Source organism: Macrobrachium nipponense, chromosome 10, assembly GCF_015104395.2.
Source record: "Macrobrachium nipponense isolate FS-2020 chromosome 10, ASM1510439v2, whole genome shotgun sequence".
Lineage (NCBI taxonomy): Eukaryota > Metazoa > Arthropoda > Malacostraca > Decapoda > Palaemonidae > Macrobrachium > Macrobrachium nipponense.
In genome coordinates, this window is record NC_087204.1 from 102,845,735 (window position 1) to 102,861,409 (window position 15,675).

At 45.5% G+C, this 15,675-nt stretch overlaps 1 protein-coding gene across 1 annotated transcript in view; it reads left to right on the forward strand.

Annotated features, from left to right (window-relative positions):
* The first annotated feature begins 1,576 nt into the window (after positions 1-1,576).
* Positions 1,577-15,675, forward strand: part of LOC135224064 (ribosome biogenesis protein WDR12 homolog) — a 70,485-nt gene continuing 56,386 nt past the window's right edge. Inside the window, exons 1-2 of the mRNA XM_064262977.1 lie at positions 1,577-1,624; positions 2,135-2,261. Of these exons, the coding sequence (XP_064119047.1) occupies positions 1,577-1,624; positions 2,135-2,261 (175 nt within the window). The remainder of the gene's footprint in view (positions 1,625-2,134; positions 2,262-15,675) is intronic.

Consider the following 15,675-nt stretch of genomic DNA (forward strand, 5'->3'; position numbering starts at 1 on the left):
TCTTGTTTCACCAATTGAATATCGAGTGAATAAGGCTAATCCACCCGATGACAATGGATCCAAGGCGGTGTTTCCCCCTAATCCACGTTTCCGACGTCGTGTTACTTGGGGAGGCAAAGCGCCCCCCCCCCCCCCCCCCCCCCTCCCCCTCCAATTTGGTCAGGGCACTGCACCCTAAGTGAGGTTAGGAAAGTAAAGTCTGGGTAGGGCAGGACACAGTATTCTAGAAAATGTCGGGTTTGTTTTTGTCTGTGGAACCTGTTGCCATGATTCTGCACATCTCCCCCCCCCCCCTTCCCAGAAATACCTAGGTACTACTCAAGGTAAGGTGGTTAATCTAAGTAATAGAGACACGGCCAGGAAATACCCTTAAGGTAAACAACCAAGTGGTGACATAGCAACCACCCCTCTCGGAACGCGGCCACCTCCCGGAAAACCGCTTGAATTATGCCATTAGTTCATCATTTAGGAGAAAATAAACTTGCATTGAGAGGAACGTAAATACACATTCAAGGGATAACCTAAAACTTTGTCCTTATTTCTGTCAGACTTAAGCATAGCCTGTGTATGTAGACTGATGGGTCTAAATTTCTGCTGGAACACATGTCTTGGCTACCCCATCTTATCACATGAAATTATAATTACCTATTCTGGACTTAACATTCACCTACTAACTTTATTGCACATAATGTCCAGACTCCCCATTTTATATAAATTTAGCAGATATATATTGATGGATAGGTCTTAAGTTCCCAGTACTATTTATACCTAACAGGGGCTTCACCGTAAACCATCTTTTCATTATAGCATTCTGCACGCAAACCCCTATATATAAAGATATATGCCACGGAGGAAAAATAAACGAAGGAGGATCTCCAAGATCTTTCGACATTAAACATCCTTTACTGAGCAGTAAAGGACGTTTAACGTCGAAAGATCTTGCAGATCCTCCTTCATTTATTTTTCCTTCCTGGCATATATCTTTATTTATGGATTTATCACGTTCCTAACTTTCGTGATTCAGTTATACAAACCCCTATATATGAGTCCCCTTAGGGGGTTAGTGCTGTCAGTGCACCAAAGGCATTACTTAAGGGTCTTTGCAGTGTCCCTTTGGCCCCTATCTCGAACCCCTTTTATTCCTTTTACCATATCGCTACCCTCTCCACATGGATGCCAATAGGTCCTGGATTACACAAGTTTTTTTATTAATTGTACTTGATTTCCAGCTGGCACTAGAAGATTATCCTAATGTTAAGACCGATGGTTTGTTAGTTATGAAGAATACAAATTGATTAAAAAATTTGACATTTTCCTCCTATTACACCTTTAAAACTTTTTTGCTCTCAATTTCCCTTTCAGCGCAGTGACCTCATAGGTCCCAGTACTTAGCCTTTGGCCTAAATTCTATGCAGTAGTATTCCAGTTCTTATTGCTAAGGCCCTTTCTTGACCCATGGTTCAGGAGTCTTTGTGGTAAATAAAAATATCCCATTAGTAGAGTGCATAAGGCCTGTAAGATTCAAGGCACAGGTATGGTGAGGAGATTGTTTTATAAATGAGGAACAGCTGGAAAAATGTGGAAACAAGAGGCTGAGAAATATGACAGCTCAAAGATTCATATGGTTTGGACGTGGAACGAGCAAGGTTGAGGAATAGTTAGTCAGAAAAGCAGTTAATACAAAAGTAACAAAATGAAAGCCTTTAGGAAGATCCAGTAATTCTTGGAGAAAGTGGGACAGATGAAGACCTAGATCTGATGGGAGTTCAGGGAGAAAGAGAAGGGTGGAGAGAACTTATTTCACATCTGACCTCTTGAAGGGAAACACTGATGTAAAAATGCTTGATGATAATGGCCTACATGTAGAATGGGGGTACATCCAAGGGTTCCTGTGGGTAAGGTTGAAAGATGTCCTAGCCAGAGGACAACCAAAGTCAACTATGCAAAATCCTTCATCTCATGCATCTGTCGATTGGTGCACTACTAAGTAGCAGGTACATATCTTAGAAATCACAGAAGAGAGCATCCAGGGACCAGCATTTACTTAGCCTAAGATCTTAGGGTGGTGTCTGTATATCAAATAAATTATATTTGCAATTCCATCCATGATGAGTAATTCTCAACTGGATTACAGATTGGTATTATATTTTTTAACAAATATATCCATTGCAGGTATGCTGTTCCCGGAGCATCAGTGTCAATACCGAGCAACACTGACGCTGCAGGGCTCAACAAAATTCTCAAAACATTTTTGAAAAAATGTAAGTGCAGTACTTGAATCTGTTGCCTAGATTATTTAGATGTTATAGTACTTTAAGGACAGTTCTTTTTTTGCCTCTTTGTAGTAAGTTTATTGCTCAGTATTCCAATCAGTACTTGTCAAAAGCATTTTTCAAACAATCAACTTACCTGTCAGATATATACATAGCTAAGACTCCGTCGTCCCCGACAGAAATTCAAATTTCGCGCCACTCGCTACAGGTAGGTCAGGTGATCTACCGGCCTGCCCTGGGTGGCAGGACTAGGAACCATTCCCGTTTTCTATCATATTTTCTCTGTTGCCAGTGGTATCAACATTGTTGTTACTTCCTCCTGACTTAGATTCTTATTTCAACCTTTGGATCATCGTTTCTCGGCTTTTTGGTGACGTACCTGGATCGTGGTTTTTGGCATTCGCTACTGTGGACTGAATTAGGACTTGCTTTTTTATTTTTCTCAGTATGTCTGACTCAAATGTGAGTGTGAGAATGTGTGTGAATGTAGGCTGCAAGGTGAGGATACCGAAGGCTTCGGTTGATCCTCACACTGTATGTCGTAAATGTAGGGGGTTTGAATGTTCTTCTAATACCTGTCATGAATGTGAGGGGTTGAATCCGGAAGAATGGAAGACTCTAACTTCTTATTTGAGGAAGTTAGAGAGGGATAGAGTTAGACGTTTAAAGAGTGTGAGTACAAGGCCTATTGAGCCTTTTATTGATCCTATCTCTAACCTTAATGATTTTGATTCTCCCTCTTTGTCGAATCATTCACAAGCTTTACTTTCAGAATCGGCCTCTGAAATCGCCGATCTGAAGGCTACTATCTCTAAGATGAAGTCCAAAATGGCGGCCTTACAAGGTGAGGATAGTGAGAGTGAAGTGTTTAGTGAAGTGAGTGCTCCCAGTGTTGTGGAGGTGGTGTTTGATCGTCTCTGCGACGCTCCCAGGCCTAGACCGCTTCCAAGCTCCCATGCCCAGAGGAGAAGGAAAGTTGAAAGCCTTAAGGAGGTTGTGGAGAATCCCCAACGGTCAGACGTCCCTTCAGCAGGCTCTGTTTCGCTTCAGGCTGCTCAGGACCGCTTTAGAAAAATCGTCCTGCGAGAGTGTTTCTCTTCCAGGACATTAATCCACTACGCACCAGCATCGATAATGCAGCGTCTATTCAATGCGTTGCCAGCTCATCTGAGGAATATATCAGGAGTGAGCGTAGATGTGTTTAAGAATAAGCTCGACAAATATCTAAACTGCATCCCAGACCATCCAAGATTGGAAGATGCAAAATATACCGGAAGATGTACTAGCAACTCTCTGGTAGACATTAGAGGTGCCTCACACTGAGGGACCTGGGGCAACCCGAACAAGATGTAAGGTCTGTAAGGTAAGGTAAGGTCTCCTTCACCTAAACGAGGGTGGAAGGATTCGGACCTTTCCAGGCCCCTGAAAAGGCGTTATAGAGAACCTGATTTGAATTCGAGCCCGGAGCGCTTCTCGGATGAAGCTCCCTCTTCAATCAAAAAGGCTAAGGTTGCGTCAACGTCTCACTACATGGACGTAGCGGATCACTCGCCTTCGAACTCTCCTTCTCCTCCCATTGAAGAAGACGTAGGAGAAGCTTCAAGGAAAATTCTTCTTGCTGTCCAAGAGCAGCTAGCCTCATTGGTCGGAGTTTTGGCTAGAGATCCTCCTCGTAAGAAGGACGTTTCTCTTCCTATCAAGAAGTCTCGTCCTCTCTCCCCTGCCAAACGCGAGGCGTCTTTCAGGCATGAAGCTTCCTCTTCCAAACAAGTAGAAGAGGACTTTCTTTCTAGATCAAGAGCGAGAGAGGCATATACCAGGCGCGAAGCGCAAGACAAGACGCCAGCCAAACGTGAGGCGTCTTCCAGGCGTGAGGCGTCATACAGAGGCGTGGAATCAGCCAGGCGCGAGACTCCAGCCAGGACTCCTTCCGGACGTGAAGCGTCATCTAAGCACGAGGCGCCAGCCAGGACGCCAGTTGAGTGCGAGACGTCTTCCAGGCGCGAGGCGTCTTCCAGACGTGAGGAGTCGGCCAAGTGCGAGGCGTCAGCCAGGACGCTCGGCGGACGAGAGGCGTCTTCCAAGCGCGAGGCGTCATCCATATATGAGGAGCCACCTAAGCGCGTGGCGCCAGCCAAGCGGGAAGCTTCTTACAAGGCTTAAACTTTTGTGAAGAGGAGAGATTATCACTCCCATAGTCCCTCTCCTATCAGCAGTTTGTCTCCTCCAGAGAAAAGACGTCCTGATTTTTCTACGGATTCTCCTTTAGACCCCGAGTTAGATGAGAACTCAGAAGACGAGACTCGTAGAAGGGAAGGACTGTCAAGCTACAAAGTCTTGACAGCCCTGCTTTTTGAAGAATATGGAGATGCATTAACCCCTGCCGCTCCTCCTTCTCCGCGCTCTCTGTTTTCGAGCGCAAAGGCAAAGAAGTCTTCGTCTTTTCTTAGAATGAAACCCACCATATCTGTGAAGAGTGCTCTTCAGTCTTTGAATTCGTGGATGGATTCGAAGAAGGAGCTGGTCAGGACGGTCTTTGCATGCCCTCAGCGAGACTCGCTGGCAGAAGGGGCATTTGGTATCAGACGGGAGAGAATATGGGCCTTTCTCTCCCGTCTTCGGCTGAAGCAGACTTTTCAACGTTAGTCGATGCGTCGAGAAGACAAGGTTTGAACTCTGCCCATGTGACTTGGGGCATTTCAGAACTGGATCATCTCCTCAAGGGGCTCTTCCATGTATTGTAAGTATTCAACTTCTTAGATTGGTCCCTTGGGGTGATGTCCAAAAAGGCGCATGACTCAGAAGGACTCGACCCAGAAGTTTTCCTTTGTATACTGTCGTGTATCAACAAGGCAGTACAAGATGGCCTTGTGTTTCGGCCTGTCCACAGCTCCTCAGGTCTTCACAAGCCTTATGAAGAATGTGGCGAGGTTTCTTCACCTAAAAGGGGTGAATATCTCTCTGTATCTGGACGACTGGCTCATCAGGGCCAGATCAGAGAGACAGTGTTTGGAGGACTTTATTCTGACCATGAACTTGATCAAGTCGTTGGGATTACTCGTGAACCTCGAGAAGTCGCAGCTGATCCCCAGACATAACTTAGTCTATTTGGGGATTCAGATGGATTCTCGGGGTTTTCGAGTATTTCCTTTGCAAGAGAGACTCGCGAGAGGCTTGGAGAAAGTCTGTCTCTTCTTAAGGAAAGAACGGACGTCGGCGAGGGAATGGTTAAGCCTTCTAGGAACCCTTTCCTCTCTTGAACAGTTCTTTCCTCTAGGAAGACTGCATATACGTCCACTTCAATTCTTCCTCAAGAGGTCTTGGAGTTGGAAGACAGGAAATCTATCTGACGCCTTTCCCATTCCAGTGGAGATGAAGCCTCACTTGGAATGGTGGTTGCCCCCATTGAAGGAGAACAAGGGAATCTCCCTGAAGGTTCAGAACCTGAACCTAGTGTTATACTCCGACGCGTCGGAGAAGTGTTGGGGAACAACTTTAGGCTCAACAGAGGTGTCAGGCATCTGGGAAGCAGCACGGGTGTCCTGGCACATAAACTGCAAGGAGCTCTTTGCCGTACATCTGGCTCTAAAGAGCCTAGAACCTTTGGTATCGAACAAAGTTGTTCAAGTGAATATAGACAACACCACAGCGTTGGCCTACATTCGGAAACAAGGAGGGACTCACTCCTTGTTCCTTTACGAACTGGCAAGAGAACTACTGCTTTGGACTTCCCAGAGAAATATCTCCCTGCTTACGAGATTTATTCAGGGAGAAAGGAACGTGAGGGCGGACAGGCTTAGCAGGAGGAACCAGGTCCTTCACACAGAGTGGACCCTCCACTCAGAAGTGTGTCAGAGTCTCTGGTCTCTTTGGGGGACTCCTCATGTGGATCTCTTCGCCACATTCCTTTCCAAAAGACTGGAGGTATTTTGTTCGCTGGTAGAAGATCCCAGAGCTCTGATGGTCGACGCCTTCCTACTAGACTGGTCTCACATAGACGTCTACGCCTTTCCACCGTTCAAGATCCTGGGACTAGTTCTAAAGAAATTTGTGGCTTCAGAAGGAACACGGATGACCCTGATAGCCCCCTTTTGGCCAGCACAAGACTGGTTCACAGAGGTGGTGGAGTGGACAGTAGATTTTCCCAGATCCCTCCCAAGAAGGACGGATCTTCTCAAACAACCACACATCCAGAGGTATCATCAAAACCTCCCCGCTCTCGCTCTGACTGCCTTTCGATTATCGAAAGACTTGTCAGAGCGAGAGGGTTTTCTCGCAAAGTTGCAAGCGCGATTGCGAGAGCCCGCAGAGCTTCCACTAGACGAGTATATCAGTCTAAGTGGGAAGTTTTTAGAAGGTGGTGCAAGTCTAAGAAGTTGTCCTCCTCCACTACCTCTGTGACGGAAATCGCTGATTTCTTACTATTCTTGAGGGAAGATTCGCATCTATCTGTACCCACAATAAAGGGTTACAGAAGTATGCTTTCTGCAGTCTTCAGGAATAGAGGACTAGATCTAACAGAGAATAAGGATCTCCACGATCTCATAAGATCCTTTGAAACTACGAAGTCGTCGGGGCCAGCTCCTCCTAGCTGGAACCTTGATGTAGTTTTAAAATTCCTATCATCTGATAAGTTCGAACCTCCTCATCTGGAATCTTTTCGAGACCTGACTAGAAAATGTTTATTCCTATTAGCTTTAGCCACAGCAAAAAGAGTTAGTGAACTGCATGCTTTAGAGGATAAAGTAGGATTTAAGGGGGACTCGGCCATTTGCTCGTTTAAAGCTTTATTTCTGGCTAAAAACGAGAATCCCTCGAATCCCTGGCCTAGGCACCTTCGAGGTTAAAGGTTTATGAGTCGGTCCAGGGTGGGAGAGAGGCAGAAAGATCTCTTTGCCTGTAAGAGCTCTGAAATTCTATCTTCAGAGAAAACACCAGATGGGGGGCTCGACACAAGGTCTTTGGTGCGCGGTAAAAGACCCCACAAGACTGATGTCCAAGAATGCTCTAGCGTTCTTTGTAAGAAGCGTCATTACAGATGCGCATAAGGATCTGTCTCCTGAACGACGCTTTTCGACTTCTAAGAGTGAAAGCTTATGAAGTAAGAGCAAGTAGCGGACATCTCTCGTTTCATAAAATATTGTCGCTAAAGAACATCTTGGAAGCGACATTTTGGAGATGCAACTCAGTATTTGCATCTCAACTACTTGAGAGTGTTCGTGTGACCTATGAGAATTGTTTTTCTATAGGTCCTTTCGTGTCAGCGGATACGATCCTGGGTATAGGAGCTAACACCACTCTTAAATTGTACATACCGTCTATTAGATATGTTCTAGACTTTCTGCTGACAAAGTGCAGACGTCGCACTGGCGGCCAGTCACTATTGTTCAGTAAGGAACTCTTGTGATATCTTATTAGATGAGTATCATTATTATTATTTTTTTTTTTTTTTAAATTGTGTGTGTGTGCGTAATGTGTTTTTGAGTTATGGTTGTTGTGAAGAGTTTGGGGATAACTCGGAACAATTTTTAATACTAACACGGTGGTTAGGATCAGGTGGTCGGGATTGGTTGTGTGCTCCTTCATAAGGTGTTTTGTCATATAAGTGGATCAGCACCCATTGACAAAGTCCTTTCAGGCTCTGCCGAGTAAGCGGATAAGACCCCATCGGCAGACCCACAAGAACTCTTGGCCATAGATCATATATCTCGCTAAAGTTTCTTGAGGTGATGCAGACTCCTGGGCAGCAGCCACAAAGTCTACCACCTATCAGGTAGGAACCAAGGTTTATTTATACCTACAGCATATGTTGTTTACCTGTCTATTCCATAAGTAGCTGTCTCTTACCCTCCACCAAAGGGTGCCAATCAGCTATGCATATATCTGACAGGTAAGTTGATTGTATGAAAATGATATTGTTATGATACAATAAAGTTTCATACATACTTACCTGGCAGATATATACGATTAATTGCCACCCAGCCGCCCCCGCAGGAGACAGGTGGAAGAGAGAAAATATGATAGCAAAAACGGGAATGGTTCCTAGTCCTGCCACCCTAACCCGGGCAGGGCAGGTAGATCACCTGACCTACCTGTAGCGAGTGGCGCGAAATTTGAATTTCTGTCGGGGACGACGGAGTCTTAGCTATGTATATATCTGCCAGGTAAGTATGTATGAAACTTTATTGTATCATAACAATATCATTTCTACTCCAAAATGTGGTTTATTGATACATTTTTATCTGCTTACCAGCAAGATACTCTTTTTATACCAAGAATTATAGTCATCTCTTTTTGTTGCAGCTATGTGGGTTGCCTTATCAATATCTGCTTCACAGTCCAATGTGTCCTTATATCTTGTAATATGCCTTTCCATCACAGCTTGGCACTCTTTTCCTCTTTTCCACATTTGCTCTTATGTATTTTAAGTAACTCTAGTGACCATATTTTATATTCAAAATTAAGTTCTTATTTCACACTCACTCCTCTCCTGCTGCATACATGTGAATGCTCTTGACTATACATTTTTCTTTGCTTCCTGTACAGTCCTTTCTTCTCAGTTCATTTCTACCATACTTAAAACTTTACAGTCTCTTCCACTTACTTTTGCTAAACATACAGCAACTCCCAAGGGCCTCCCTTTCCGTGCTTCTTGTCGCTTTATCTAGTATCTCAATAAACAGCAAAGAACTTGGTGCAGGTCCCTGATGGACACCAACATTCACCTCACATTCCTATTAATACAATTGCTGTAGTTTTCTCTCTGATCCTTGGGTTATTAGATGTATAGTCTCAGTGACTCAGTGAATCATGTGATTATGTACTTATAATATGGTTAAAATATACTTTTATGCATGACACTTACCTGGCAGGTATATATATAGCTTATCCTCTTGACGCACTGGCAGAATTTCAAAACTCGCGGCAACCGCTAGTACACTGGTAGTTCAGGTGATGGCCACCCCGCTCCCGTGGCGCTGGTACTTGGAACTATTCCCGTTTTCCTCAGATTTTCTCTGCCAGCCGAACCGGCAACATCGTTGTTGGTTCTCTGTTAGAATTTCCTGCTCGTTATCTGACTTTTGGATATTGGTATCGTATTCACGAAGTTAGAGGTGGCAATCGCATTTTGTTTGGACCTTGTTTAGTATGTCTGATTCAGGAAGTATGTTTAGAGTTTGTGTGAAAGAAGGGTGTAAGGTGAGACTGCCGAAATCATCGGTAGATCCACATACTATTTGTAAGAAGTGTCGGGCGAGTTTGTATGTACGTGGGACAAGAGGTGCAATGAATGTCAGTGTCTGAATGAGAAAGAGTGGAAGGCTCTTATGAAGTATGTGGAGAGATTAGAAAAAGATCGGGTTAGAAGATCTGTATCTAGGAGTGAAAGATCGGGATCTTCGAGTAAACCTTTGGATGAATCTTTGCATGTGTCTTCTCCAGCTCATTCACATGTAGATGTAGCACCTTCCCCCCAGGTTTCTCCTGCTCCAGTTGCTGTATCTGAGGATACTACTGATCCACAAATAGTGAAAGTGTTCGCTGCCCTTGCGTCCATGGGAGACCAAAATTAAACGATTAACAGACAAAGTGGAAGTTTGGTGACAGTGTTGTGGAGGGGGCGCCTGATCGTCTCTCTCGTGCTCCTAGACCGAGACCTCTGTCAAGCTCCCAGACCCAAGGGAGAAGGCATGTCGACAGTCGAAGGGAGGCGAGAGGGGTTGACTTGCGATCAGTCGTCCCTTCAGGCAGTCCTGTTGATAAGTCCCAGGCTGCTGCAGTACGCCATAGAAAAGGCGATCACTGGGAAAGTGCCGGCAGTTCTTCGGATAGTTCAGCCTCGGAAGGAGTAGGCGGTTCGCGGAAGGTATCGCGTCCTCTCAAGAGGTCATACTTTCGTCCTCTTCACAGGAGGAAAGGGCTTTCGACCAAGAAGGGTGGAGTAGCCCTGAGATTTTTTCATCGGAGGATGAAGAGATGATCCCTATCAAAAGGAAGAGGATTTCACGTCAGTTGGAAGTTCGCTCGCCTCTTCGTGTTATACCCGGTGCGTCCTCGATCTCCTCATCATCAGGAGTCTCGTAAGGAGGCGGAAACGAAGGAGGTGCTGCGGGACATGCAGCAGAGATTGGCAGTGATTGTTCAATCATGGGAGAAGCCCGAACAACCTTCGGTTAGACGTAAGGACTCGTCTCTCCCGGTTAAGTCCTCCAAGAGGACGCAGGACGTACAACGCGATCCAGGACGCAGTGCGTCCCTTAAGAAGGACGAAGTACAGGACGCAGGACGCAAGGAGGAGAAGTGATGGACGCATGGTGGACGCATACGTTCAGGAGGACGCAGGCGGCAGCAAGTCAAAAACATTGTCTCGACAAGGAAGAGAGGAGTTTTAATATGGGAGTCAGTGCCGCATTCGCTTTCTAAACAGGAGCTGCATAAGGACTCTGAATTGGAGAGTCAGCAGGATCTTGGTTTTCAAGATATTTCTTCGCAGGAGGAAGAATTTGCGGAGAGTGCGGAAGAGGACAAGACGGAAGCTCCTTCTTCGGACTACAGGAGGCTAACAGAGTGCCTTCTTTCTTTGTTTGAGGAGATTTTCAACCTTCAGGCCCGCCATCGCCTTTGTCGCAATTTTCGAAGACGAAGACAGCCAAGAAATCGTCGTTTTTGAAACAAATGACTTTGTCCATTTCGGCCAAGAAAGCCCTTCAACGCGTAAATGAGTGGTTGAAGAGAAAGAGAGTCGGGAAGACTTCTTTTTTGTATTTCCTCCGGCCAAATTGGCTTCGAAGTCTGGTGTTTGGTATGCTACGGGGAAAGTCGTTCGGCCTGGGAGTGCCTGCCTCCTCCCAGGGAGAACTTTTCCACATAGTGGATAGCTCCCGTAGACATGCTTTGCATTCAGCCAAAGTGTGGTGGACTTCGTCGGAGTTCGACCATTTACTCAAGGTATCTTTAGGACCTTTGAGGTTGTTAATTTTCTTGACTGGTCGTTGGGGGTTGGGGCCCTGGCTCGAACTTCGGAGATGGAAGGAAGAGTCGTCAGTATCCGAGTTGTCGAGAAGTATTATGTCCTGTATGGATAAGCCTTGAGAGATGGAGCTAATGAATTGGCTTCAATTTTTTTACAGGCAGGCGTCTTGAAGAAAAGACATCTCTTATGCTCGTTCGCTGCTAAAGGAGTGTCGAACGCGCAAAAGTCGGAGTTGATGTTCTCTCCTCTGTCAGGACAGCTCTTCCCGCAAGAGATCATTAAGGCCAATATCTCTCTCCCTCACTCAGAGGCGACTCAAGATCTTCTTACGTCATCGGTAAGGAAGTATTTACCTTCTAAGGTCATGGATAAGACTACGAAGGATACGAAGACAGCACAGCAGCCCTTTCGGGGGTAGGACTTTCGCTCGACCAGCATTTAGAGGGAAAAGAGTTCCAACAAAAGAGGGGCCAAACCAAACTTCAACCAAACAATGAGTCAGAAGTCCCTCCAGACTTGTGTGGGGGCCAGACTTTTAGACTTCTGGGAAGTCTGGCAAAGCAAAGGAGCGGATCCTTGGTCCGTAAAGGTAGCGAAGGAAGGGTACAAGATTCCCTTTCTCAAGAAACCACCTCTCGCTACAGCTCCGAGAGCCCTAGGGGCTCATTACATCGATTTAGAGAAGAGAGAGGCTCTTTGGCATCAGGTCGTCACCATGATAGAAAAGGGGCAATAGAACCGGTTCTGGATCACGAATCCCCAGGGTTTTACAACCGTCTGTTTCTAGTACCGAAATCATCAGGAAGTTGGAGGCCGGTACTGGACGTAAGCCAGCTAAACTTGTTCGTAGAAAAGACCAAGTTTACGATGGAGACGAACGATTCAGTACTGGCAGCGGTACGACCAGGGGAACTGGATGGTAACACTGGACCTTCAGGATGCGTACTTCCATATTCCAATTCATCCAAGGTCCAGGAAATATTTGAGATTCGTGATCCAGGGAAGGATTTATCAATTCAAAGCCCTGTGTTTCGGGCTGTGCACGGCGCCTCAAATTTTTATTTTTACAAGAATGATGTCGAATGTGGCGAATGGCTATTTGGCAGGAGTCAGTGGCGAGTGGCTCATTTGGCAGTAGTCAGAGTCTCTCTCTACCTCGACGATTGGCTCATAAGAGCACAATCAAAACAGCAATGTCTGGAGGACACGGACGTAAACATTGGAATTAACTCAGCAACTGGGTCTGATGGTGAACCTGGAAAAGTCACGATTGATCCCCTCTCAGGAACTAGTTTTATTTGGGGATTCTGATATCCTCAGTGACTTTTCGGGCTTTTGGTCGTCACCCGAAAGCAGACCATGTGTATACGGAAAGTGCAAGAATTCCTAATGAAAGACCAATGCTCAGCGAGAGAGTGGATGAGCCTGCTGGGGACACTCTCTTCGTTAGAGCGGTTCATTTCACTAGGGAGACTTCACATGAGGCCCTTACAGTTCTTTCTGAACGAAGTCTGGCCAAGAAGATCGCAAACCAGATTCCTTCCGGTTTCCAATTCCTTCGAAGATAAAGAGGAATAACTAAAGTGGTGGCTAGTTCGGAGAGGTGTCAGAGGGTACGTCACTCCAGCAGAGGAACCCAGACCGGATATTATTTTCCGACGCGTCAGACGCAGGCTGGGGAGCGACGCTGGGCCCGGGGGGTCGGGAGGAGTCAGGCCTTTGGAGCGAAGAAGAAAAGGCATGGCACATAAACAGAAGGAACTGATGGCGATCTTCTTGGCTATGAAAGCGTCAGACCGGTGGATCAGCGCAAAGTGGTGCAGATCAACGCGGACAATACCACAGCTCTGGCATATATACGGAAACAAGGAGGAACCCACTCGTTGTCCCTTTGCAACCTGGCGAAGGAGATTCTTCTTTGGTCGCAGAGAGAAAACGTCACCCTGCTCACCAGGTTCATTCAGAGAGAGAACGTCAGGGCGGATCTGTTGAGCAGGGACGGACAAGTGCTTTCCACGGAGTGGATGTTGCATCTTCAAGTATGCCAGAGACTGTGGAAGCTCTGGGGCACTCCAGTAGTGGATCTTTTCGCTACCGCAGCGACGAAGAGGTTACCGAACTATTGTTCTCCAATCCCGGACCCTCTTGCAGTCGCAGTCGATGCCTTCCTACTAGATTGGACGGTCTAGATGCGTACGCTTTTCCCCCGTTCAAGATTTTAGGAAAGGTAATGAAAAAATTCAGGGAAAGTCGAGGAACAAGGCTGACCCTGATAGCCCATACTGGCCGGCCCAAACGTGGTTCACGAGGTACTGACTGGAATGGACAGTAGATTCTCCGAGAAGTCTACCCACGAGAGTAGATCTCTCAAACAACCCCACTTCGACAGGTTCCACAAGACACCTCGCTCTGGGTCTGACTGCGTTCAGACTATCGAAAGACTTGTCAGAGCGAGGGGGTTTTCTAGAGAAGCAGCGAAGGCAGTTGCAAGAGCACGAAGGCCATCGACTATCAAAGTGTACCAGTCGAAGTGGGAGAACTTCCGTAAATGGTGTAAGAATCGGAAGATTCTTCATCCAGTACCTCTGTGACACAGATTGCAGATTTCCTGCTATACCTGAAGAAAGAAACTAGGTTTGGCTAATCAGACGATTAGAGGCTATAAGTGTATGTTGTCTGCAGTGTTTAGACACAGAGGTTTAAACCTTGTCCAATGACGCAGATCTTAGAGATCTCCTCAGATCGTTTGATACAAAGAAGGATCGACGGTGCAGAACCCCTTCTTGGAATTGGATGTCGTTCTCAAATTCTTGGAGACGGATAAGTTCGAACCTATGGGCAGTGCGCCTTTGCGAGAGCTAACGAAGAAAAACTATCTTCTTAGTAGCCTTAGCTACAGCTAAAAGGATTAGCGAGCTGCAAGCTATTGACAAGCAAATAGGATGGAAGCACAACAAAGCAGTTTGTCTTTTCAACAACGGAGTTCTTAGCAAAGAATGAGAATCCTTCGCATCCATGGCCAAGATCATTTGAGATTGAAGGACTGGCTGATCTGGTAGGTCAAGAACAAGAAAGAAACTTCTTTGCCCCAGTAAGAGCCTTACGGTTTTACATAGAAAGAACAAGAAGCATTAGGGGAACTTCATGTTCTCTGTGGTGCTCCGTTAAAGATCCTACTAGATCTATGTCTAAAAACGCAATGGCTTTCTTTGTAAGAGAAGTCATTAAAGATGCTCATTTGCTTTGTCAGGAGGAATGCTTCGGTATAATTAAAGTTAAAGCTCATGAGGTGAGAGCAGTAGCTACGTCCTTAGCATTCAGGAAAAATTTTAGCCCTCAAGGACATTATAGATTCAACGTATTGGAGGACAAACTCTGTTTGCCTCTCATTACCTTAGAGACGTGAAGACAACTTTTGATAATTGTCAAACGTTAGGCCGTATGTATCCTCAGGTACAGTACTGGGCAAAGGAGTTTCCACCCCATAACCTAATAACATGCTAGGTTTTTATATTAATTAGGTTATAGTGTTTTTTATGGTTGTGTCTGAGAAGGTTAAGACCAGCTCAGTCTGTTGGTTAGTGTTTATTATATGCTGTGTGTGGTTCAGGTGACTAACTTTCCTAGCATGAATGCCCGTGGTAAATGAGGGCTAGGGTTCTCTGTCAACAAATTGGTCACGTCCAGTTGTCAGGCCCTTATTGTTAGCTTTCTCAACAAACAGGTCACGTCCTAGTTGAGAGCTACTAAGGTTTAGCAGGCTAAGAGGCAGGACCTACGAAGTCAGCTACCTTAGCAGGTAAGGAACATAATACATAGTTCTAAAAATTTAGTTAATTTTTGAATTATGACGATGTTGCTGTCTATGACCCACCTCCAAATGTGGTCAATCAGCTATATATATACCTGCCAGGTAAGTGTCATGCATAAAAATGGTATTGTTATGATACAATAAAGTTTTATGCATACTTACCTGGCAGGTATATATAATTAAATTCCCACCCTCCTCCCCTCAGGAGACAGGGTTTCAGAGAAAATCTGAGGAAAACGGGAATAGTTCCAAGTACCAGCGCCACGGGAGCGGGGTGGCCATCACCTGAACTACCAGTGTACTAGCGGTGCCGCGAGTTTTGAAATTCTGCCAGTGCGTCAAGAGGATAAGCTATATATATACCTGCCAGGTAAGTATGCATAAAACTTTATTGTATCATAACAATACCATATCTATTAATTTGTATGCTTGATTTAATCCTTTCAGGCTCTGGTTTAGCCAGTTTTATTTGTCGCAAAGCCAAACCTGTGATAAATTATGTTTTGTTCATGAAACTTACCTGTCAGATATATATATAGCTGTATTTTCTGAAGTCCGACAGAATTTCAAAAACTTCCGGCACACCCAGTGGTCGGCCAGGTGGTTAGTACCCATTC